General features: G+C 38.9%; 1 protein-coding gene and 1 long non-coding RNA gene across 3 annotated transcripts in view; both read left to right on the forward strand.

Moving 5' to 3' along the window:
- piezo1 (piezo-type mechanosensitive ion channel component 1) overlaps positions 1-27,352 on the forward strand; it is a 96,205-nt gene that overhangs the window by 16,293 nt on the left and 52,560 nt on the right. For both annotated transcript variants that reach the window (XM_052560402.1, XM_052560403.1), the window contains exon 2: positions 20,239-20,334. In XM_052560402.1, coding sequence (XP_052416362.1) covers positions 20,239-20,334 — 96 coding nt within the window. The remainder of the gene's footprint in view (positions 1-20,238; positions 20,335-27,352) is intronic.
- Positions 8,783-11,262, forward strand: LOC127961332 (uncharacterized). Its single transcript, XR_008154421.1, has 2 exons — positions 8,783-9,830; positions 11,069-11,262. It is a non-coding gene; the product is annotated as an uncharacterized LOC127961332 (long non-coding RNA).

Below are 27,352 nucleotides of genomic sequence, written 5' to 3' on the forward strand. Positions count from 1 at the left end.
ACACTGACAAACATAATTTGCTGAGATTGTCATAATAACAAATGTTTTACAGTGGGTAATTGAAGGTGACCGATATTAACCAACTCCGTTTTATCCTTAAGTCGAGGTCACACCTACTAATGTTTTGCTTAAAACTTTCCTTCTTATTGCTACCATAGTAAGCATGTCAGTTCTGGTTTTCAGTATGTAATTGTTTTGTAATTTCACCAAAGAAAAGGAGAGAAAATGTGAAACTTCTGCAGCATTGTGAAGTCATATAGGTCTCGTTTACACTGATGTCCAATTCTACATTTTTTTTGACCGCCCATTTACACATTCTTTCAACTGTGACCCATATCAAATTCATGTGATTACAGTTGCCGTACCATCTGAAACATTGCGCATGCTTAAAATGGGGAAGAGATTCGATGGGACAATGATGGACGAACATGAAATATGCTTGATGTTATAGCTCAGCAATATATGCATAGACTGTAAAAAAAAAAAAAACGTTTCTCCACACGTGTGTCATCAATATGACATCATTTAACTGCAAAGAAGTACCAAATATATACGGATAAAAATACTGCATGCAGTTGCATCAAACAATGGCATAAACATCATTCAGTGAAAAATTGTGATAATTTTAATTAATAATCAAAACTACAATTTCAAGGGAATAATCAATTATGACTTTTGCCATAATTGTGTAGCCCAAAGCACCAGTATATTGCTATGCGTAGCACCTACAGCTCTGCATGTCTATCAGAATAATGCCTGTGTTACAGGCAACTTTATATTTGTTTATATTGTGATTTATATGTTTATATTTGACAAGGTCATTTCAGTCTAATCTTAACAGTTTGTTAGTTGGATTTCAGTGCAGGTTGTTTTGTGAACTTATCGTAATCTAATGTAAACTTTTAGTGTTTCTCATAGACATAGCAGTTAACTCAGAGTCAGAATAGGATCTTACTGCATGGTACCAAGTTCGTGACATTTAGGGGACCTGGTCCATAAACGCTTTGAAGGAATTGGAAGACCTCAGGGTGACAGCACCCTGATGAAAGCGATAAGTAGTTCATGTCTCTGTATACTGTCAACAGTGCAGACTGGGAAGTGACCTAGAGGGTCAGGAGACTTAATGTGTCTTCAGTTCTGGCCATGTGTTCAGCCATGAGTGGATAACATGGTCTTACATATTTCATCAGGTCATTGGTATGGATGACTGAATATCCTTGTTTGGGGTGAGGGAATGCATGCATGCCATTAGTTGTAATGTTTGCTTGTCTTTTACTTTTTAAGAAATAGTTCTGGATGAAGCAAAATTGAAGTGTCTTTCAAATTCAAATTTAGAAGGAATTTTAAAGGGGTCATATGATGTTGCTAAAAAGAACATTATTTTGTGTATTTGGTGTTATGAACTGTGTTTATGTGGTTTAAGGTTCAAAAAACACTTTATTTCAGGTGCGCTCCTAAGGTCGGAAGACAACGTTCACATCATCCAAACAAACCAAACTCTGACGTCAATTGAACCCGGGTGCGCACTGAAAGTGCCAGTGTAAGAGGACCCAAATGCACCACCTTCGAGGCAACTGTTCAAATTGGGAGGGCAAAGAAAGTGTAGCTTGTGAAAGTATGAATGATGGCTGAACTGCAGATATGTGCAGAACTGAGTAGAAAAGCTCCACTATGAGCAAAATTAGCACCTTCATAAAGAACTGGAGGTTTATGGGTTAGAAGGTTGTTGAGTAGACCGGGCCTCTCTAGGGCAGTATGTCTGCCCTAATGCCTAGAGGCTTTTTTTAACTGTGGCATGCGTGTTTTGTAAAGCAGGTATGTTGTGATCCCAGTCCTGTGGTGTGGCTGTTGGTTTTTCCAGGTCCCAAATTACCATAATTTCCTGCAGCCATACAATGTCATGATGCAGTTCAGTGCAGGACAGCAGAAACTCTCAGAGGTGTAACTGTAAACACATGCGTCCCAGTACAGCTCGGCCCTTTCAAATGAGTGTACCATCTTAGAGGAAAATTTTATTGCTCAGACTTTGCTCTCTCTTTCATAACTCAAAAGACTTTATGGAGATTTATGTTACAGCTTCTTTACATAGTTTGACTCCATGGGCCCACATTATGCAAGACAATGTTTAAACGCCCCTCATGTTGTGTGTGTGTTTTGTTTTAAATGAACAGATTTAAGATTGTTTAAGAACTGTATATAAAAATAACTATTATTGTTGATGGGACAAATTAAGATCCGTGAACAAGGTGTTGATTCACATATTGTAAATCTTGATTTTTAGTGTTTTATAATCATTTTGTGGACCTGTGGACATTTACTAAAGCCCTCTAATGTTGAACACACTCTTACGCTGTATATGTATATATATATGGGTGTGTGTGTGTGTGTGTGTGTGTATACATGTACTGTATGTATTTGTATGTATGTATATGAAGAATTCAGATGCAAAAGCCTCTAAGTGCCATCTGAAATTTTCATCTAAAATTAGGATTTTTATTAAGCTCCTATGCATAGGTCGAGTCATTTTAATTTAATGGCAACGTGCAGCTCCTTTTCCAGGCTATTAAAGTGAAATAACTGAACATAAATATAGAAACCTGATAAAAATCCAAATTTTAGGTGAAAATTTCAGATGGCACTTAGAGGCGTTTGCATCTGAACTCTTCATATATATATATATATATATATATATTAGTACACAAAGTGTTTGTGTTTTGCTTATTTCTGTTTTTGAACTCTGCTAGTCTGCACTTGTCATCTTTAATTTATTTCAATAAGTGGAAAATTAAAGTGTTTCCTTTACTGTGACAGCTGGATGAATGTGTATCTGAGATTAGAGTAAGCAATGGAAAAACTTTAAGTCTGTGAACGGGTGAAAGTCATGGCAGCTAAATGCTAACAGAGAGAGAGAGAAAGAGAGATTGAACATCTAATATGTAAAAGAAAAGCAGCAGATTGGATTTCACCATAATAAAGTTTTGGAATACAGAAATGTAAAATAAACAGCACCACTAGAAATGTTGAGACAAAAAAGATCGCGTAAAGGTCAAAGTACAGTCGTGGCCAAAAGTTTTGAGAATTACATAAATATTGGAAATTGGAAAAGTTGCTGCTTAAGTTTTTATAATAGCAATTTGCATATACTCCAGAATGTTATGAAGAGTGATCAGATGAATTGCATAGTCCTTTTTTGACATGAAAATTAACTTAATCCCAAAAAACCTTTCCATTGCATTTCATTGCTGTCATTAAAGGACCTGCTGAGATCATTTCAGTAATCGTCTTGTTAACTCAGGTGAGAATGTTGACGACCACAAGGCTGGAGATCATTATGTCAGGCTGATTGGGTTAGAATGGCAGACTTGACATGTTAAAAGGAGGGTGATGCTTGAAATCATTGTTCTTCCCATTGTTAACCATGGTGACCTGCAAAGAAACGCATGCAGCCATCATTGCATTGCATAAAAATGGCTTCACAGGCAAGGATATTGTGGCTACTAAGTTTGCACCTAAATCAACAATTTATAGGATCATCAAGAACTTCAAGGAAAGAGGTTCAATTCTTGTAAAGAAGGCTTCAGGGCGTCCAAGAAATCCAGCAAGTGCCAGGATCGTCTCCTAAAGAGGATTCAGCTGCGGGATCGGAGTGCCACCAGTGCAGAGCTTGCTCAGGAATGGCACCAGGCAGGTGTGAGCGCACCTGCACGCACAGTGAGGCAAAGACTTTTGGACGATGGCCTGGTGTCAAGAAGGGCAGCAAAGAAGCCACTTCTCTCCAAAAAAAAAAAACTTCAGGGACAGATTGATCTTCTGCAGAAAGTATAGTGAATGGACTGCTGAGGACTGGGGCAAAGTCATACTCTCCGATGAAGCCCCTTTCCGATTGTTTGGGGCATCTGGAAAAAGGCTTGTCCGGAGAAGAAAAGGTGAGCGCTACCATCAGTCCTGTGTCATGCCAACAGTAAAGCATCCTGAAACCATTCATGTCAACAGTAAAGCATCCTGACACCATTCATGTGTGGGGTTGCTTCTCATCCAAGGGAGTGGGCTCACTCACAATTCTGCCCAAAAACACAGCCATGAATAAAGAATGGTACCAAAACACCCTCCAACAGCAACTTCTTCCAACAATCCAACAACAGTTTGGTGAAGAACAATGTATTTTCCAGCATGATGGAGCACCGTGCCATAAGGCAAAAGTGATAACTAAGTGGCTCGGGGACCAGAATGTTGAAATTTGGGTCCATGGCCTGGAAACTCCCCAGATCTTAATCCCATTGAGAACTTGTGGTCAGTCCTCAAGAGGCGGGTGGACAAACAAAAACCCACTAATTCTGACAAACTCCAAGAAGTGATTATGAAAGAATGGGTTGCTATCAGTCAGGATTTGGCCCAGAAGTTGATTGAGAGCATGCCCAGTCGAATTGCAGAGGTCCTGAAAAAGAAGGGCCAACACTGTCATGTAATTGTCGAATAAAAGCCTTTGAAATGTATGAAGTGCTTGTAAATATATTTCAGTACATCACAGAAACAACTGAAACAAAGATCTAAAGCAGTTTAGCAGCAAACTTTTTGAAAACTAATATTTATGTAATTCTCAAATCTTTTGGCCACGACTGTATATTTCGGCCGTCTGCGCACCAACGGCATTTACTCTTATCATTCTTGTCATTCTTGGCTCGCACAAAGCCGTGCACCCCGTGGTACTGCGCATGCGAGCTTATCCATCCACGCTCATCTGGGGTTGAGTATACTTTTGAAAGCTGTGCAGATGCGGCTGTGCGCGAGACGGAAAGAGTTAAGTACCCAAGCCTTAAGTTCAGCCATCCTACACACTCCTGACTGAGCGCTCGTTTGCATCAACAGAAGAAGGAGGGGTCAGTGTTACTCTCTACACTGCACTCAGCATAATGCAGAAACGGTATGATGGAAAATATTAGTGGTTTTGAAACCATGACATTTTCAAACCGTGGTATACCTTGAAACCGGTAATCAGCCAATGCCTACTGCCGGGTTTTCCAGTAGTGAAACTAACATGGTGGCACCCATCACCCGGTATAGATCAACTAACATGGTCGATATAAAAGTGTTTAAACTACCAAATATATTTACTTGCACATATTTCAGAATCGGAATATCAGATATACCACAATATATAGTGAGTATGTTTGGAAACATTTTGAATAAAATGGGAAAAACTAAATAAAATGATCCGTGTGTCATAGTTCAGTGGTGCCTGGGGCAAAAGAGGGGAGGGGGGGCAAGTTCGGGAGTGAGTTCAGCTTCCTGATAGCCTGGTGGATGAAGCTGTCCTTCAGTCTGCTGGTCCTGTCCTGGAGACTCCACAGTCTCCTCCCTGATGGCAGCCTCCCTTCTCAGCTGCTCTCACTATGCGTTGCAGAGTCTTTCGGCAGGACGCGTTGCAGGCGCCATACCACACAGTGATGCAGCTTGACAGGATGCTCTCGATGGTGCCTCTGTAGAAGGTGTACATGATGGGGGGCGGGGCTCTGGCTCTCCTCAGTTTGCGGAGGAAGTAGAGACGCTGATTTGATTTCTTGGCCAGTGCTGCTGTGTTTTCAGTCCAGGAGAATCCTCTGTGATGTGCACACCCAGGAACTTGGTGCTGCTCACTCTCTCCACAGTCACACCATTGATGGTCAGAGGAACATGCTGAGTGTGTGCTCTCCTGAAGTCTACAATAATCTCCTTCGTCTTCTCCACATTCAGAGAGAGATTATTGTCATTGCACCACCCGGACAGGCGGCTCACCTCGCTCCTGTAGTTTGTATCATCCTTGTTGCTTATGAGACCCACCACAGTCGTGTCATCTGCAAACTTAATAAAAAGATTGGAGTTGTGTGAAGGTGTACAGTCATGGGTCAGCAGAGTGGAGAGGAGGGGGCTCAGCACACATCCTTGGGGGGCCCCAGTGTTCAGAGTGATGGTGCTGGATGTGTTGCTGCCGACCCACACTGCCTGAGGTCTTCCAGTCAGAAAGTCCAACAGCCAGTTGCACAGCGAAGTGTTGAGCCCCAGTTGGATCAGTTTGTAAATGAGCTGTTGAGGGATGATTGTGTTGAATGCTGAACTGAAGTCAATGAACAGCATTCTGACATATGAGTCTTTTTTGTTTAGATGTGTGAGTGCTGAGTGGAGGGTAGTGGAGATGGCATCATCGGTCGAGCGGTTGGACCGATGGGGGTAAGTGCAACAGGACGGTAGTCATTGAAGCAGGATGGAGATGGCTTCTTTGGGACTGGAATGATGGTGGTAGTTTTAAAACATGTGGGAACAACAGCCTGACTCAGTGAGATGTTAAAAATGTCTGTGAAGAAATCAGTGAGTTCTGCTGCACAGTCTTTCAGTACACGCCCAGGGATGTTGTCAGGACCCGGAGCTTTGCGTGCATTGATCCTGCTGAAGGATCTCCTCACGCTGTCTGGGGTCAGCGTCATCACCTGGTCACCGGGAGGAGGTCTTCTGTGCAGTGGTGCTGTTTTGTTGCTCAAAGCGAGCGAAGAAGGTGTTCAGCTCATTTAGCAGAGAGATGTTGTTGTCACAAGTCCGTGGTGGGGGTTTGTAGTCCGTAATGGTCTGTATTCCCTGCCACAGGTTCCTAGTGTCTCTGCTGTCACTGTATTGATGAGCTATCCTCCTGGAGTGTTGTCTCTTAGCCTCTCTGATGCCACGGGACAGGTTGGCCCTGGCTGTTCTCAGGCCAACCTCATCTCCAGCTCTGAAGGCAGCATTCCGTGTCTTCAGAAGTCTGTAGACCTCCCCTGTCATCCACGGCTTCTGGTTGGCCCGGACGGTGATGGTTTTTGTGACCGTTACATCATCAATACACTTGTTGATGTAGGCAGTGACAGTCTCTGAGTACTCCTGGAGGTCAGTGGTGTTATTGAATGTGGCAGCCTGCTTAAACATGTCCCAGTCAGTTGTGTTGAAGCAGTCTTGAAGAACCTCTGATGATCCTTCTGGCCACACTTTAATCTTTTTTTGAACTGGTTTGGCGACTTAGATGAGTGGTCTGTATGCAGGCATTAGCATAACAGTGATGTGGTCTGAGGCTCCGAGGTGGGGGAGGGGGAGGGCTTTGTAAGCTCCTCTCTGTGTGGTGTAAACAGTAATTTAGTGCATCGTTCCTGTTGCTGATAATGTTGAACGGGGGAATGTACACCGAAATGAGCAGTATAGCAGTATATTCCCTCGGCAGATAGAACGGCCTTTGGGTTTGAGACTTTACTCATTGCAACTTAGCTCTGCTTTTTCTCTCCCTCAGATTAGCACTATCACAAGCATAGCAGTCATTTACATTACTCATATATCAAATTTACTCTTCAAAAAAATTATGCTTTAGCGGGACAAAAATTTGTTTTATGGCCGCCAAAAAAAAATGAATGCAGGAAAAACCCTGTGTATATAATAAATGTGTGAGTACTGTGTATATTTACTATGTATTTATTAGGGGTGTAACGATACGCGTATTCGTATTGAACCGTTCGGTACGACGCTTTCGGTTCGGTACGCGGTACGCATTATGCATACCGAACGGTTCGTTGGACTAATTAATTATATTTGAAAAAAAAAAGAGAAATATAATGATATGCGTTCAACAAGGTAGCCCAATAACCCAAACGACGTAACAGGCAACGCCCCTGACACTCCCGAAGAAGAAAAAAACACCAACTTATGTTTATGTTATGTTATGACTCAGTCAGGCGCTCGCTCACACAGTACGCGCTGAAGGCTCGTTGCAAAATGGCCAATGCGTTTAACAGACTAGAAAAAGAAGATGACTCTCAAACATATTGTTTGAGATGCATGATTCCATCTATGAGCTGCTCGATCAGAGTGACATGAGAGCCCCTCCTTAGAACATTATTTGTAAATCCATGTTATGGTAAGTGTGCACGTGAAGTCTTTGCACACTTTCTGAAATCCACACTGTGGTAAGTTTGCACACTACACTAGTGCTCTGCATTCTTTCTAAAATCCTATATAGTGAGGGCTTCGCGCGGTTGCTTCATTGCTTTAAAAAAAAAAAAAAACACCAGCGTGAATACTTGAAACATGTCAACTCATTTACGCCGACATCACCTTATTGTGTCAGTATCTGGGAAAAGACGAAAAAAAGGAGAAACATGCACGCAACAAACTATGCCTGCAGCATTTAGACACCAGTATTATAGCTTACAGGGAATCCAAAGTGCACCCAAACACCAGACCTGTTGGTTATTTTAGGATCTTATATTTCTGGTCTGTTAAATGCATTAGACATTTTGCAATGAGCCTTCAGCGCGTGCTGAGTGAGCGAGCGCCTTAGGGTCCGTTCACATATCGCTCCTAAAAACGCGTGGAAAACGCTAAGCACGTCTTTCTCCTCCTTTCCAAAGCGCTCGGGCAGAAGCGCTCATGAGGCGTCTGTCTTTGCTAAGCAACAATGACGTGCTCTCTCCATGAGACGCGGAAATTTCAGCGAAGGATAAATGGATTTGCAGCTCTAAAAATCGCTTGCAGTAGCTCTGCTACTAAATTTATTTCAAAATTGCAATCCATATACAACTATAATCAGCTGTTCCTTCATCTTGGCTGAGTTTTCAACGTTGGTTAGTTCTTGTCACATGACCCGCGGTGCGCTTGCGGCATTCTGAAAAGTTGAGATGTTTTTGCATTTTGCTGTATCTAAAACGTACCGAACCGAACCGAACCGTGACATCAGTGTATCGTATCGAACCGAACCGTGAATTTTGTGAACCGTTACACCCCTAGTATTTATTAATACACACAAAATAGCTTAATAATACATTGAAATGATATAATGTCTGGAACTCTTTTAAAGATGCTGTATGTACATTTTTGACTCTACTAAAGCATAAAAATACCATAATATGTTTGCAAATTTTTAAGAAACATGCTAAGTTAACATACTTGTAACATACGTTCCTGTTGGTGTCAACAATCAAAATGGCAACCTGTCTGTATGTCAAGTTTGAGGAGGAGGGGCCGGGTGAAAAAAACCCTCTCCAATATTTTTAATTTGTACTGCAATAGCAAGTTCAACCACTTGGTGTCAATCCTACATACAGCACCTTTAAACATTTTTTCCCAATTCTATTATAATTATTGTGCTATTATAAATGCTTCGCTGTACCGGTCCTAAGGCCTGGGGGCGAGGGCCTAATTAGGCCTAAGCAAGGAGGAGGGTGGTCATCCTGCCGAGGTGACCAGAACTGGATAACCAGGGAAATTATGCAAGAAACTGATGGACCCACAACAAATCGCAAATGGCAACAATGCTACTGCATACGAGGAAGATTGTTTACACCGAAAACAAAAATTCACCTCACTCCTTGGAATGTTCAGACCAGCCATGTGGGTCAAAAGGAGATCATTGCCAAATAGCTGCTGACATGCAAGATCTCGATCGCGGCATTATCTGAACTTCGGCTTATCGGATCCAGAACAACAACTGTCTACGAACCCAGTTCAAATGAAAAAGATATGCTGTTTTACTCTAGAGGGGAGAAACGAGAAGCTGCAAAGACGACTTCTACGACCAATTACAATTAGAGCCCGACCGATATATCGGCCGGCCGATATTATCAGCCGATATGAGCTTATTGTATTTAAATCGGCATCGGCGTTTATAACGGCCGATGAATGATGAGAAACAGTCTCATGCTTTACTCATGTTATGAGTGTTGCATAGTTTACCCACCAGAGGGAGCTCTGCAGCTCCAGAGTTGACAACAGCGCCAGAAATCCACTAGCGAAGAAAGCGATCAGCCAAGCCAGCCACGGAGATTTTTTTTTCTGTTTTGACGGTGAGTCTGTCGTTCTTCATGTGAAATGATTTAGTTCATACACTGTATATACAATGATGTGGTAGTTCTAGCTAACGGTCCTATCATTATCACTTATAAATATTCTGTAACATCACTTACAGCCGCTTAATGCATTGCTATATTAGATTAGCCACAGAGCTAATACCATGTTTATCAGTGGAAGAGTGCGAACGTTAATAAGAGGTCAAACTATAACGTTATCGTTTAACTTATTCTAAATATATCTGCAGTGTTTCCCACATAATGACCGGGTAACTGTGGCAGGGGGGCAATGACTAGAAGTTATGTTCAGCGTGCCTCGAAAAAACAACAGCTGTTATGTTATTGAATGAATTCATTAAAAATAGGTCATTGCACTTACATCAAATCACGATATGGACGAATATCTGTAAGTATTAAGCCGGAATAGTCTTTTTAAATATGAATCCTGCATGTTCTGCGTGTCTCTGTTAATGAATGGCGCAGAAGCGCCTCTTCATTCATTAAACACACGTAAGCGCATTAAGCTCGCGGTGAATTCAGCGTCTGCTGTCTCACTAAATAATCACGTGAACACATGAACAACATCTCCAGAACTGCTCTGACAGTCACTTCATGAGCATTTGACCGTTTGATTTAAGTAAAAGCAGCATCACATCACATACACAGAACTGTAAATGTACGCCAACCCGTCAAAATAAAAGTCCAGTTAAAGACTGTTGTTCAGCAGAATGTACAAAAGCCTATCATAGACTCGATTACTAAAATATTCGATAGCTACAGCCTTATGTTATTCTAACGCTAATATAGCTTCCTTTTTAGCAGGCCCCTTAAATGCTTGCTATTAACTTGATTGAAGGTGGTTCTTCTCAAAATTGACAGCGGTGTGTTCATGAAACTAACGTTAACCATTCAAGAAATGATTAACCAGATAGGACATGTAAATAAATGTGAGCTGAACAAGCGCTTTTTTTATTTTATTTATTTTTATTTTTTACAGATTGTTTCAAAGCAGCTTTAAAGACATAACAGGAAAATGTTGTAATATTGTTAAATAGAAGTAGGTAATAGGTAATACCTATTGGTTGACATAAAATATATATATATTTCTCATTTTTGCCTATGTAGGAGATCCCTGTTTATTATAATTCTAATTCTAATGATGACACGAGTAATGATACATGGTGATATTATTAATACACATGCTTATTCTTTCTCTGTCTCTTTCTGCCCTACAGATGGCTGAAAAAGGGCATGCTGTAGCAGCAAAGTGTGGGACTACTTCTGCAAATACTTTAACTTTAGTATTATAATTTATTTACAGAACACACACAGACTGTTAAAACCAGCTTCAACTGGAAGAAAGTAAAAGTGTTAAATGTTTAAAATCAGGCTGTTTTTTTTATCATTAAAAAATATATACTTTTGATGTGCAATTGTTTAGTCATTGAGACTATAATCTAAGGCTTTTTTTTTTTTTTTTACATAATCTCTTCTGGAAAATGGTTTATACAGCCCACATACATAGAACAGGCAGATATTTTGCTATTGAATGTTGTGTAAGTGCAGTATATAGGAAATGGGTCTAATATCCAGTTTATTTTCAAAATCAAAATATCGGCTTATAAATCGGCTCTTTTCGAGTTAATATCGGCATCGGCATCGGCATCGGCCCCCAAAAAACCATATCGGTCGGGCTCTAATTATAATGCACTCCATTATGTTCACCTTTCGGACGAGTGTCTGGATTTTGTCCAGGAACGAAAGAGGATAAAGAACGTTGAGTTTAACTGTCATTGACAGCTGAATCGCGAAGTCAGACAAAGAACAAAATCCAAAAAAGAGGCCTGCTGGAACATTGTGGCAGCCAAAGATGCAGCATCTCGGAATGAGTATTAGGTCCACTATCGGACCCTGAGGAGACTGAGCGGGCGAAGCAAGTCAACCAATAACAACATCAGGAAGGTGGATGGAACTTTTGTGAAGTCTGCAGATGAACGACTACAGTGTTGGCTGGAGCATTTACTACTCCTCTTTGATTGCGACCTGCCGTAAGGAGAAGACACTGTTTTTCCCATACATCGACCCCCCCCCGTCGACTCCTATGCAAGAGCCATCAATTGATGAAATCAAATTCGCTTTCCGATCGTTGAATGATGGAAAGGCACTCAGATTGTATCAAGTGCCTTCTGAGGCGGTCAAAGCAGGTGGAGACATTCTGATCAGCCGTCTCCACTCACTAATCCGACTCATCTGGAAATCATTAAATGATTCTTGATCTACATTTTTTCCAAATTAATTATTCTTCTCTGCAAATACATATTTACAACTTTACATTTTAACCAAAATTGCAGTTTCTATGCTTTTTGTTTGTAGTTGGATTTTCTGTATGTCAGCACTGCAGTCTTAAAAATAGGAGTGTGAATCTTCAATGGTTTCACGATTCAATTCAGTTACGCATCACATAGAGCCCTGCACGGGCCTCAAATCTAGGCCCGAGCCCGGCTCTGGCCCGGGATGCTCAGGCCCTAGCCCAACCCGTGTCCGACAGCTCATAAGAATTATCAGCCCGAGTCCGATACGAGCCCAATAAAAAAAAAAAAAAAAAATAGGTCAGTTTTGTGTTATGTTTCTTTTCTTTTCTTTAAGTTAATTTAGACGAATGTTTGGAGCATTTTTTTTTTAATGACGATTAAGCAGCAGAGCAGACAGCGAGTAAAACATATTTGATCAATTTAGCCTCTCAAATCAACGCTAATACTTTACTTGGCTACAATAAAATCCATAGATATAAGACACTTCAAGCATATCACACAGACAGTTAGTTTAATAAATGTTATTTATTAAACCACAGTGAGTAAAACAACGTTTTTTGAAATACTGAGGCAGGCTCAGGCTGCTCGCAACAGCGTTCGCAAACAAAATGAGCAATAGCCTACAATCTAAACAAATCTTAAATTAAATAAATTAAAAACAAACTTACAGGTTATCTTACCTCAAAATATCCATTCTTTTTTCCATTTAGTTCCATTAGTCCAATAAATCAAAACATTAGAACACTCTCTTAGAGAGCATCGTGGAGAAAAAGAAAAGCATCCACAGTGGAAGGTTTTAACTAGTGATCGACCGATATTGATTTTTTATAACCGATACCGATACCGATTATTTGCATGTTTATGTACCCGATAACCGATATGCAGAACCGATATTTATTTACTGTTATACTTCTGTTTCTGACAATTATTACAACACAAATGAGCTGAAAAAAAACATTTTATTTATAACAATCACTCCTTCCTTGCATACAAAAAAAACTTTATATTTATACACAAATAAATAGAGGGGTCTGAGTCCAAAAAATTTAAGTGCACTGTGCAAGTGCAAGTGTCTTTGTTTTAAAATAAAAGCTTTGATGAGGTAAAAAAATAAAAACGGGTAAAAAAATAAAGCACAAAAATGATTCTAACATATTGGTGGGGGCGGGAGGGCTATTTAGGAGTGCATAGCTATTTAGTAGTGTAACTTAATACTCCCAGTTAAGCAGAACTAGGTTTTAGTGTAGAAAACAGAGTCTTTCAGCATTCTGCCCTGTAAGCCTGCTTCCTTCAAAAATGTCATGCAGTGGCCGTGCATGAGGCTTCCTGATCATCAACCCAGTCAGGTGCTGAGCAATATGAACGAACTTTTATCCCGAGACTATATAAAATTAAACAGCACTTGTCAGTTGGCATTTTATGATCTAGATTCAATCTAACGTTAGATCATGAAATGCCAACTGACAAAGTGCTGTTTGACTATAATTTAATCAACCGCGATCGCGCATGGAGATAATAAATAATTAATTTCCACAAAGCGGTATATGTATATGTGTATTAGCGAAATAATTGTTATGTAGTAAATGATAATATAATCTAGGGTGTTTAAAGATAATCTTGTCAAAAGTTTCATTCAGTGGCATTGCTTGAGGCTTCCTGATCATCAACCCAGGTGCTGAGCAATATGAACGAACTTTTTTTCCCGAGACTATATAAAGTTAAACAGCACTTGTCAGTTGGCATTTTATGATCTAAATTTAATCTAATGTTTAATCATGAAATGCCAACTGACAAAGTGCTGTTTGATTATAACTTAATCAACCGCGATCGCGCATGGAGATAATAAATAATTAATTTCCACAAAGCGGTAGGCTATATTTATATGTGTATTAGCGAAATATTTGTTATGTAGTAAATTAAAATATAATCTAGGGTGTTTAAACAAGATAATCTTGTCAAAAGTTTCATTCAGTGGCCGTGCTTAAGCCTCCAGATCATCCGTCAGTTGCTAAGCAATATGAACAAACTTTCTCTTCTAGACTAATGGTGAGCAAATACAACAGATAGAGAATTAAATTCAACGCTTTTCAGAATCAGAATCAGAATCAGAATGAGCTTTATTGCCAGGTATGTTTACACATAGCGTACGAGGAATTTGTTTTCGTGACAGAAGCTCCGCAGTACAACAGAATAACAGCGACAGAACATAAAACACATAATAAAAGAATAAAAAAAACATTTTTTTTATTTTCAACATGCACTCATTCATGTCTGTTTTATTTAATTCATTTAAAGATACGTCTTTATTGGAGCAGGACATGACGAACACTACATAACTCGATGAGTTCGTCTCAATTGTTTAGAAACAAGCTGCATAAATTAACTATATCAGGAATTTATGTCTCAGATCTCATTTGTGCATGTCTGTTATGTTAAATAAAGTTGATTAATTAAAGCAAACCAAGTAGAACATATACTTTACCTGTGCACTGAGTTGTTGTTGACTGATCACCTCAGACGCCCGGGCTGCAATGGCGGAAATCTCAAAACGGCCACAAGATGGCGCCGTAAATCGGCGAATCCGATATTACAAAACCGATACCCGATTATGGAAAAATGCTTAAATATCGGGAAAAATATCGGTAAACCGATACATCGGTCGATCACTAGTTTTAACCCAGTCCTCCTCTCTTCTATCACTCTTCCCGCTGCACTGAAGACACATTCACTGCTGCTGCTGGCGGCGGGGACACTAAACACAGAGCGAGCCAGTCTTGACAGTTGTGGTGGCAGGGTGTTGTGCTGTTTCCACCAGAGTAGCACATCTCGACCATCACCTTCCATGTTGTGATTGAGGCGCATGTATTGCTGTACTCCATCATCGTCATCCTCGTCCTGCTCCACAGTGTTTTCCCACTCTTCCTCAAACTTGGCCAGCGCTCTCTTCTTTGCTGCTTGGCCCGTAGCAACAGGTGCAGACACAGAAATGCTCGCCGCTGCATGAATCATTATTATTTTATAATTATTAGTTGGCCAAGTAGGCTATGATTAATACATAAATTTAGAGGCCTATAATAGCTACTACTTTAATAACTGGATATAAGTGAAGTATAATCGTGGGTCGCGCTGATTGAAAACCTTCTGTGTGCGTGTGTGCGTGAGACTCATGTCATATGTCAGTGTAATTATCAGATTATGAAAGTTATGAGGTTATGAAATGTCTTTCTATGTTTGTTTTTCTATCATCTACCTCTTTTTTTTTTTTTATTAATGTCTAAAAATGTAGAAAGAAGGATAACCCAAAAAAGGCCCGAGGCCCTGCCCGCATGTGAACTATTCTATTTCAATTTTGTCATTTAGCAGACGCTTTTATCCAAAGCGACTTAGGAAAATAGAAGCAATCAAAGCCAACAAAAGATAAATTATATGTAAGTGTTATATAAGTATATTATTATAGTTATATTTATATTTCACAAAGAAATGTACAGCCTTTCATCCAAGCAATGATAAAAGGACACAATTCATAATTTGTCTTAAATATCGTGAATAGTGATTTGAATCGTGAAATCAAATCGTGAATCAAATTGAATCATGAGTTGAGTGAATTGTTACATTCCTAGTGGCAACTTTAACATAGTAACGTGTGCATTTGGATGGGTTAAATGCAGAGCACAAATTCTGAGTATGGGTCACCATACTTGGCTGAATGTCACTTCACTTTCACTTTCACTTTCACTTTGGGGGAAGTCGTGGCCTAATGGTTAGAGGGTTGGACTCCCAATCGAAGGGTTGTGAGTTCTAGTCTCGGGCTGGACGGAATTGTGGGTGGGAGTAGTGCATGAACAGCTCTCTCTCCACCTTCAATACCACGACTTGGGTGCCCTTGAGCAAGGCATTGAACCCCCAACTGCTCCCCGGGCACCGCAGCATAAATGGCTGCCCACTGCTCCGGGTGTGTGCTCACAGTGTGTGTGTGTTCACTGCTCTGTGTGTGTCCATTTCGGATGGGTTAAATGCAAATCACAAATTCTGAGTATGGGTGACCATACTGAATGTCACTTCACTCACTCAAATGCAAGTGCATTTAACCACAGCTGCAACCGAGCTTCAAGACAACAAACGCAAAATAAAACAGGCTCAGAATCATTGAAAAGAGAACTGTGATGCTTCGGAGGATTTTTTTTTCTCCCACCCCTAGACAGATCCAATGTGCGAAACACTTGGTGGTCGTGTTCATCAATTTTAAATCTACATTCCACAGGGACACTGGCCGTTCCGAGCGTTAGAGGTGGAACGTGCCACCGAAAATCACCCACCTTCTCCAGCAGTCTTTCAATGGCTGTACAAGCTGCATCAGATTTAAGAACGATACATCTGAAGAATTCCCTATCTGAACTGGGGTCCACCAAGGCAATGTCGCCTCCCTGTTCTTGTTCAATGCAGTGATAGACTCAATCATGAAGAAGAGGGGTCAAGTTCTGGACGTCGCTGGGAGGCCGTCGGCACCTACAGCAGAATATGAGTTAAGAAGTCATCTTCGGCACAGCGCCAGCTAGGAAACAGAGAAGAGAATAGATGACCACTGAAAAAAATGTATTCCAATTGATAAAAAATGTTTAACCTAAAAAGAAACTTTGAAAATCTCCTAAACGTATTACTGTATCAGAACACTAAATGCATTTCACAGTGTTAAACATATTCAGTTAGTCTCAAAAGTAAATACATTTTACTTTGGAAGTTGTAATAACGGATTCTTACTAGGAAGTCATATCTTTCTATGGACACACTTCTGCTGCAATGTGTGGTTAGTGAAACCAGAGAAGTTGGGAAAATAAGCTATAAGCCGCTAGTGCTTACATATTATTAGTGTTTTACCAGCCCCTGCTGTGTTTCTGTTAGATCACAGTTGCTGCTGGTTCAGTGAAAACACAAATGAGCCTCAGGTGACTCCATCATACTTTGATCACAGAACCGTAGCTCTGCAGCTGTCTTAACTTTGATCAAAACTAAAATCTGTCCTGTTTATGAACACTCAGATATCACCAAGGGCTCTCATTGTGTATAGGATTTCCATCTTAGTTTCCCTGCATTACTAGACAGTTTTTTTTTTTTTTTTTTTTTTTTTTTTTTTTTTTTTTTTTGAGGTAATATGAGCTGCCCCTGAATACTGAACGTTGTATTTCTTTGTTCCTGGGTTGCAATGGTAGTTACAGCGCCGTAGCCTTCAGGCCTGTGAAACTTTATGGCTACCAGCCAGGGACAGACTTTTCAAACAAAGCCTTCAGTTATGTGTGTGAATCATAGATTGAGGAACAGTAAACGTGTTTTGGAGAATCTGAGGTGTTGTTGGGATGGCTTGGAAAATGCGAGTCAGGGAAAGGTATCTTTTTCTAGTCACAGCAGGAGGCAGGGAACTCCTGTATGCCTTGGCAGACCCTCAAAGTGTTGGAAACTAGTCCCAGAATGTTTTCCACATGGACCAGCTTGATTAGAGCAGCTTGATTATACTTTAGCAATCAAAAAGGTTCACAAGGGCATCATTAGCATTATCAAAGATCATCCAATTAAGACTGAACAAAAAATAGCACCTTTTCCAGTGATTTTGGGAATAGTCACCTTCAAATAATGTAAAAATCTGGAACTGGACTACTCTGCCAAAACCAACAGAAAGTAAGAGATGTTAATTTGTCAGGTGACCTCATGTCTTTGTCTCTGTTGTCTTTTGTCTTGGACAACTTAGCAGTTTTCTGTCTACTACCATTTAAATTGTGTAGAAAAACAAAACTAAAAAGCTGGAAAACCGGTCATGCAAGCTTAAAGTGGTCAAGCTGGTTTGTTGCTGGTTAGACCATGGCCAAAGTGGTCCATAAACACTAACCACTAAAATTTTCATCATTTACTCGGCTTCAAGTTCCAAACACTTGCTGGTAGCCATTCATTATGACATTCAATGGCTACTGGCAACTGTTTTATTACCAACTTTCGTCAAAAAAGAAAGTTGTGTTCAACAGAATAAAGTAACTAGAGGTTTGAAATGAGTGTAAATGTGACAGAATCTTCAGTTTTGGGTGAACTATCCCTTTAACAGATCAACTTTAGTGCTGCCAAATTATAATTTGCATCCAAAATAAAAGTTTTTTGTTTACATAATATGTGTGTACTTTGTATATTTATTATGTATATATAAATAGAAACATATGCATTTATATATTTAAGAAAACATTCATGTTTATATATTAAATATATTTATATATAATATCAAATATAAGAATATTAATATATACATGTAAATACATGTGAACATTTTCAAAATATTGAATGTTTCTGTGTTTATATTAGTGGTGGGCATAGATAAATTTTTTTAAATCTAGATTAATCTCACTGTGATCTTGAAATTAATCTAGATTAATCCAGATTAAAATGGCTCATTCGAATTCTGCCGAAGGCATTCAGAATATGTGTGTTACCCAAATAAAATTGACAAACAGTAAGTCTTTGAGAAGGGGTTCATCAAGCTAGGTGGTGCATTAGAAAAGGGGCTCATCTCCTGTTTCCAATATGCATCACAAAGTGCTTGAAAAAGATGTAAACTAGTTCCACATTGCACAAGGTGCAAACAACATCACGCCTGTTTCACACCAATGTTTAAGTTTTTTTTTTCAAGTTTGTAGGTGTCAAGGTACACAAACCAAATAATTAAATGTAAAATAGCACTGGATAGTCTTCAAAATTTAAATATACAATCAAACCTACATTTATTCAGACGCCTTCAACATTTCTCACATTATTACAGTTTTGCTATATATATCAAAAATTATATCTGGTGTCTGAATAATTTTTGTTTTGACAGTTAAAACTACAAAGTAATTCAGTCAAGAGCAGGAAGTGATTTTCTTTAATTTTCTTGGATTAACATTACAGCAGCCAGTAGCTAAATTAGGCGCGGTCACTTTAAGAGACGATGAACGCATCCAATATAATACACATCCCATTTTTTCCCTCAACTGTTTACTTTCACTTAAGAAATAACTGACAGTTTTTTTTTTTAGCATAATTTCCAAGGTGGATATTTTGACATATTTTGTATGTATTTGTTGGCACAAGAGCAAAAATAAGCAAATTCGATGTTCAAGTGTTCTGAGACGCCTTTCTCTTCGCAGAAGAAAGCTCGGTTCAGTGTCGCTGTCCGTGATACGCGTCTCTTTCTCTCTCTCTTTCTCTCTCTCTCTCTGATAATGTATGAACTGGCCTCAGCCAGTCGGTTATATAAAATATCAAGGTTAAAGTCATCAGCTTGCTTAGTATAGACCCAGCTCCCAACCCAACTTTGAGAATAGATTAACGGCGATATTTTTTTTAGCGCCCGATAAGAGTCTCGCGTTAACGCAGCACGTTAACTCCGATAACGGCCCACCACTAATTTATATAAACATTATAAATATACAGTACACACATTATGTATCAAAAACCTTTATTTTGGATGCGATTAATCAAAATTAATCATATGACAGCACTAATCAACTTCAGGCCCACTGCCTAATGGTCCAGCTGATTACCATACTTAAAACACACAGCTTAAACAAGCCTAGAAGTGTCACACTTGACTTTTCATTCCATTGACCTCCACTGATACGCATGCAAATTTTAGAAACCAGAAACGCAAACTCATCTGAAGACGTTTTGCATTTGCTGTTTTCCAAAGTTTACGATCAGTGAACTGTGACCAACAGTATGAATTTGCAACACATGAAGATGTGTGACCAAAAAAAGATTGATATACCATGGCGTAACCTCTTACCTGAATTGAAAGAATACAACATTTAAAGAGGTTTTCAGTGTTGCAGAAAAGTGGAGTACATTGCATACTTACATTTTGGGATTATTATATGTTGAATTTATAATAAAAGATGACAGAGCATCATGTCATATCAGGATGATTGCAGGGTCTAAATAAAGATTTTGTGTACTTAAAGACTAGTGTGACCACCATCTAGACCATCATATATATGCTAAATCCTACATTATGTAATGCAACGTTGACTGTCTAATTTGACGATGCAAACTAATCGTTTTGTTTCTGTTATTCTCCACAGCCTGCATATTTCGCTACAACGCTCTCTCTTTAGTCTACCTTCTGTACCTGCTGCTGTTACCGTGGTTTCACTGGCCCGACAAACACACACTACGAGGTAAGTTTCTCACACTCTGATTCCCAATTTCATAATACTCTGCCACACCTGAAAAATAGCTGATTGCAAAACAGAACAATTGCTAAATGGACATTTGTTTGTGATAGGGTCTGGGTTGTTGAATTCCCAGAGGAATATTAGAGGATAGCTGAGAAATGTTTGAGTTCATATTGAGATCTTTGAGCAGACATTGGTATCTTGGTCAGTCTGAGTATAGTTTGAGATATTTCCAGGATCTCTTCTGAAACAATAGAAAACGACCCATGAGGGCCTGTTGCTCTTGGGAAACATCTCAAGCTGGAGAATTATAGAAAGTTTGAATTTTCTCTCCAGTTTGCTTTGATCCAATCGATGTTGCTGAATTATAAATGCCCAGAGTGACCATAGTTACAATTTACAGCAGCACTGGATGTTCTACTTTAGACAAATTAAACCGAAAACAAAGGTATAAAATGAAGTAAAAATAACCTGAAAATTACAATCATAATAATAATAAATATATTTATTTTTAATATTTTGTTAGATTTTTTAAAAGATAAATAGGCCTATAGAAAGATTTCTTATGTGCTTAGTTTTTTTATATAAATGTATTTATTTATTTATTATACATGTTTATTTATTTTTATTATATTCATATTTTTTGTGATGATACAATAAATGGTATTATCGATCTAAAAACTATCCCTCCCTGTCTTGTAGGGTCTGGATGACTAGACTAGCAGTCTTTTTACCAGACCACAGCTTGACTGACCTTGATAATAGAGGAATCCATTATATACCACGACCCATTGATTCCTGTAGTATTAGACATCACAGGACCACAGAGATCTACAAAGGCTAAACAATGATAGAATAAACAAAAGGTTCTTTGGCTCTCAAAAGTGGTTTGCATGTTTTCCCCCCATCCAAGCTACTACTATTACTATGTAATGTGTATATGGTTCAACGATTGGATCCAGCTTTGTGGCTTTGGCAGGCACATCAGTGACTGACAGGAAGGCAGCCCATTTATCTTAGGGCTTTAGTCCAGAGCTCTTGAGTTCATAGCAGGTGATCATCATAGCCACTTCCTGTTTAAGGGGCAGGACTGCTGGGAACAATGGTGTTGGCAGTATGTATTTGATAACTAGGCTTAACAAGGTGCTGAAAATTGAATGATGCTTTGATGCTTTGTATAAAGAACCACTATCTGTGAGCACATCCACACTCATAACTGAAGTATGTGGCCATGAGGATTGGCATCATAACAGTACTCGGATTAATTGTTCCTCATCACCACTGTCATAAAACCACTTCTAGCAAAAAGTAGTTGTGATAGAGATCTATCCATTAATATTCCCATTTATGGTAGTTGCATGCAAATGAAGGATTAAATATAAGTCTGTTTCACCCTGCACACCAAGGTTCTTCTCCTTAACTTTGAAACTAGAACTTGCTTATTTATGTTCAGGCTCTGTAGTCTGAAATTTAAAGAGGTTTACATCTACCACAATTTGTAGCGTTGAGCATTGTTACATAGCCAATCATGCTGGAACTGAAGTGAATTAGAGCTTGATTGTAAAAGGATTACCCTCTTTGCTCGCTTGCTGTAAATAATCTATTTACAATTTAATAATTTTTATTTTATTTTTCATGCTGCTAGGAGGACCAGTGAGCACACATAGACTACATTTTCAGGAGAGATTGTTCTCATGATGTAGGCAGAAGTTTGTATTGTTTAAACGACAGGATGCACATTTTCATGTTCAAGCAAACATTTCATAGCAAACAGGAACTGTGCAGGACTCCAGTCTATAGGTCTTTTTCATATTGTGAGAGTAGAATTAAAAGAAAAAGTCAGGACCCACAATTATTGGTAAAAAGTAAAAGCGCTCTTGCCATGGAAAAGTGTCAAAGTCACAATAAACATTGACATACAGTATACATTTTTCAATTTAGCAGATACCTTTTAATATGACTTTTAAATAATTAGGCTATTTGCTCTTTTCATCCTAATGTTCATTGAAATGTTTGTGTGTGTGAGTGTGTAGAATATAAATGAGATTTTTGTCAGCTTCAAAATTGACAAAAAGATAACAATACAGTAACATAACTGTACTGAATAGGTCCATATGACCAATTTGTGTGTGTAATGAATGTATGTATTGTAATGAATGTGTGAGATATATATATATATATATATATGTTTGTGTGTGTGTGTGTGTGTGTGTGTGTGTGTGTGCAGTTCAGTTTATTTGTATAGCACTTTTCATGAAGCAAATCATTGCATAGCAGCTTTACAGAAAATGAAAGATTCTAGGTGATAGCTTATCAATGGTGACTATCTTAAGTTGATGTCCATTATAGCAAAATTTGGTATTTATGTATGTTGTCTAGGGCTGGGCGATATGGCCTAAAAAAAATCTCCGATTTTTTTCACACCAAACCCGATTTTTTGATTTTAATCGATTTTTTTTCTGTATTTAAAAACAAACTACAACCGACAAAGAAATTGCTCAAAATAAATGTATTCTTAATTTTGTTCTGATTTTCACTTATGCAGTTTAATCTCAATTTCCCCTTTGTGCATAAGTGTAACAGGAAACAAGCCTCAAAACATGCTGGTAAACGAGATGGCAGGCACTGCCATTGTAAACAGTGAAAATGTAGCTTATCAGTTTTCTAATAACTTACAGTGACACAATGCACCTTCAAAATAAATTAAAATATAAATAAAAAATAAAATTGTGTGTCCCTCTTTGATAAAACACTTTTGGTTAAATAAATGTAACAAAAATTACAAAATTAGATCTATTACAAAAATACATACTTGTCACAGTGGTATCAGAATCAGAATCAGAATCAGAATGAGCTTTATTGCCAGGTATGTTTACACATACGAGGAATTTGTTTTCGTGACAGAAGCTCCGCAGTACAACAGAATGACAGCGACAGAACATAAAACACATAATAAAAGAATAAAAAATACAAATATGTAGACAGTGAATGACAATATACAAATGACAATTGTAGGCAGGTATATTACAAAGTGAAGTTATGTATGTACATATATATTGTGTGCAAAATTTAAGTGTATACTAAGTATGTGTGTTAGATAAATAAAGTGTGTGTGTATATAAATATAAAGTGTAGTGTGTTCGCCATTATTGTCAGCTGTTCATAAGATGGATTGCCTGAGGGAAGAAACTGGTCCTGTGTCTGGTCGTTCTAGTGCTCAGTGCTCTGTAGCGTCGACCAGATGGCAACAGTTCAAAGAGGGAGTGTGCTGGATGTGAGGGGTCCAGAGTGATTTTGACAGCCCTTTTTCTCACTCTGGATAAGTACAGTTCTTGAATAGATGGGAGAGTTGAACCGATGATTCGCTCAGCAGTCCGGACTACCCTCTGTAGTCTTCTGAGGTCAGATTTAGGAGCTGAGCTGAACCAGACAGTTACTGAAGTGCAGAGGATGGATTCAATGATGGTGGAGTAGAACTGTTTCAGCAGCTCCTGTGGCAGGTTTAACTTCCTCAGCTGGCGGAGAAAGTACAACCTCTGCTGGGCCTTTTTTACGATGGAGTCAATGTGAATGTCCCACTTCAGGTCCTGAGAGATGGTGGTACCCAGGAACCTGAATGACTCCACTGCAGTCACAGGGCTGTTCATGATGGTGAGTGGGGGGAGTGCAGGGGGGTTTCTCCTGAAGTCCACGATCATCTCCACTGTTTTGAGGGTGTTAAGCTCCAGGTTGTTGAGACTGCACCAGACAGCCAGCTCTTTTACCTCCTGTCTGTAAGCAGACTCGTCACCGTCCTGAATGAGGCCGATGAGTGTGGTGTCATCTGCAAACTTCAGGAGCTTGACAGAGGGGTCCTTAGATGTGCAATCGTTGGTGTACAGGGAGAAGAGCAGTGGGGAGAGAACGCAGCCCTGGGGAGCTCCGGTGCTGATTGTACGGGTGCTGGATGTGTATTTTCCCAGCCTCACTAGCTGCTGCCTGTCTGTCAGGAAGCTGTTGATCCACTGACAGACGGAGGTGGGCACGGAGAGCTGATTTAGTTTGGGCAGGAGGAGGTTTGGGATGATCGTGTTGAAGGCCGAGCTGAAGTCCACAAACATTCATAAAGTGCTAACAAAACTTTAAACTCATTAGCGTTAGCATTACAGAAAAGTCTGATTTACACACTGTTACAACAGTCATTGTTTTTTTCTTTTTACATTGACATTTGTGTTCAATTTTAATGTTGTTGTTTTTTGTGGCACACTAAAGACTAATTGACTAAAAGACTGTTGATCTTTGAATAATCTCATCTGGTCACCCTAACGCTAGTGAAGTATAACCACACTTTGGAACGTTTTGCTCTCTCCGCCATCGTCACTCTTTATTATTAAGCGTGAGTTTTTGTTCTGTTATGCGTGTGTGTGCGCCGCGCTCGTTCTTGTTGTGTGTGTGTGACTGACAGACAGCCTCCACGGCGCGCATGAGAGATGTCGCAGATCTCACAGACAAACTCCTTAATAATATCGCAAATTAGAAATGTTTGGTAAGATAAAATGTGCACGATAACATTATTAAGCAAATCTTTTCGCAATCGTCACTCTTTATTATTTAGCGGGAGTTTTCGTTCTGTTATTCGTGTGTGTATATCCCTAGTGATTCAGGACAAGCCAAAAACACGGTTTGGAAAATGGATTCATGGTGTACTCGCTTATTATATTCCTTTTTCCTACATTTTGAACGCAAACAAAGTTACGGACCGCAGCTCTGATTGGTTATTTTCTACCGGGAGCGATGGAGTTTCTGCAAATGGCAATAGGACCACTGGGAGGAGCCAGAGGAGCTTGATTTTTTTTTTTCACAGATTATCTGTCTCATATTCTACTGTCAGGACATAATGACAGGTTTAATAAATATGTAAAAAATATATTTTTTACAAAAGTTCCCTACAGCACCTTTAATCGATAAAATCGATTTATCGCCCAGCCCTAATCTGAGGTCCTCTGGGGGGTTGGCATCATCTTTTCTCAGGTTTTCTGTCATCAGGTCTTTGTAAGGGCTGATCCAAACTTAAGATTGTGTAATTCCTAGATACCATGGGATGCCAATTGTTTGGCAGAAACAGAGAAGGTAATAGAGAAAAATTAGCATAGCTGCTGTTCTAATTAAGCAATAAAATTATGTTCAACCCAAGCAAAATAATGAAAATGTGCATTTGATCAGATGTAACTAAAGTACAAGGTTATGTGATGCATTATGTGAATGTTTGGCAAAAGAAATGTGTCTTTAATCTAGATATAAACAGAAAGAGTGTGTATGAACCCCAAACGTTACCAGGAAGGCTATTCCAGAGTTTGGGGGGAGCCAAATGTGAAAAAGCTCTGCCTCATTTAGTGGACTTTGTTATTCTAGGAACCAAGAGTCCAGAATTTTGCGGCCTTATGGAGCGTGATGGATTGTAACATGATAGAAGACTAGTTAGGTATGCAAGAGATAAACTATTTAGGGCCTTAAAAGTAAGTTGTAACAGATACAGAACTTAATTGGTAGGCAGTGCAGAGAATGCAAAATTGGTGTAATATGATCATATTTTCTTGACCTGGTAAACAGCTGCATTTTGACTACCTGTAGCTTGTTTATTGAAGATGCAGGACAACCTCCTAGCAGTGCATTACAACAGCCCAGTCTAGAGGTCATGAATGCATGAACTAGCTTTTCTGCATCAGAAACCGGTAGCATTTTCCGTAACTTGGCAATATTTCTAAGATAAAAGAATGCTGTATTTGTAACATGTGAAATATGATTTTCAAAAGAAACCCACATTTTTGACTGTAGAGCTGTGGTCTCAAACTCAATTCCTGGAGGGCCACAGCTCTGCAGAGTTGAGCTCCAACCAGCTCCAAATCACAGCTTTTTGGAAGTTTCTAGTAGTCCTGAAGACCTTGATTAGCTGGATCAGGTGTGTTTGATTAGGGTTGGAGCAAAACTGTGCAGAGCTGTGGCCCTCTAGGAATTGAGTTTGAGGCCAATGCTGTAGAGGAAGTTACAGTACATCCGTCTAGATGTAAATTGTAATCAGCTAGATTCAGTGTACTGTTGTTGTTTTTTTTTTTTTTTTTTTTTGGTCCAATGAGTAATAACTCAATGAGTAATGTCTTATCCGAATTTAATAGTAGAAAATTATTGGTCATCCTGTCTTTTACACACTCTGGCAGTTTAGATAATATAGAAATTATATAGAAATAAATACTTAAGTATCATCTGCATAACAATGGAAACTAATCCCATATTTTCTTATGTCATTGGCAAGGGGCAACATGTATATTGAAAATATCAGAGGGCCTAGGACAGATCCTTGTGGGATTCCATACTTTACTAGATTTAATTTGAGATGATTCCCCATTTAAATAAACAAAGTGAAAGCGATTTGAAAGGTAGGATCTAAACTAGGGGTGACACAGTTTAACTTTTTCACGGTTTGGCTTGTTTCATGGTTTTAGAGTCATGGTTTTCGGTACAGTTCAGTATGTGCTATGTTTATGGAAAAACTATACTTTCTAATAGTGTTGTCACGGTACCAAATTTCAGTATTTGGTACCGATACCAGTGAAAATCCACGGTTCTCAGTATCAATTTCAGTACCATAGAAAAACACAAAAATATTCTAATTTAAAAAAGAAAAAACACTTTTTATCACTAAGAATAAAACCAATGCTATTCTTTATACTTATTTACAATTATGTTTAAAGTTTTTCTTTTTTTTATAAATTTGTCTTAAATGTAAAAAAAAAAAAAAATTGTTTTGATAAATAAAGGCGATTTTCTATTAAAATGTAAACATGCAAAAAATATTGTTTTATTTATTTAAAAAATAAAACAGTAGTAGCAGTATCACATACATTCTACTAAATAATAGTAATATTTCTAGCACAATGCCTTTATGTAAAAATGAACTTTTTATTTTGATGGGCTACTTTTATTTTGATGCTGGTTTTACTCAAATGAAATGGTAAAATGCTTGTGAAGTGACTCAGAACAGTTC

Source organism: Carassius gibelio, chromosome B7 (genome assembly GCF_023724105.1).
Source record: "Carassius gibelio isolate Cgi1373 ecotype wild population from Czech Republic chromosome B7, carGib1.2-hapl.c, whole genome shotgun sequence".
NCBI classification, from domain to species: Eukaryota; Metazoa; Chordata; class Actinopteri; order Cypriniformes; family Cyprinidae; genus Carassius; species Carassius gibelio.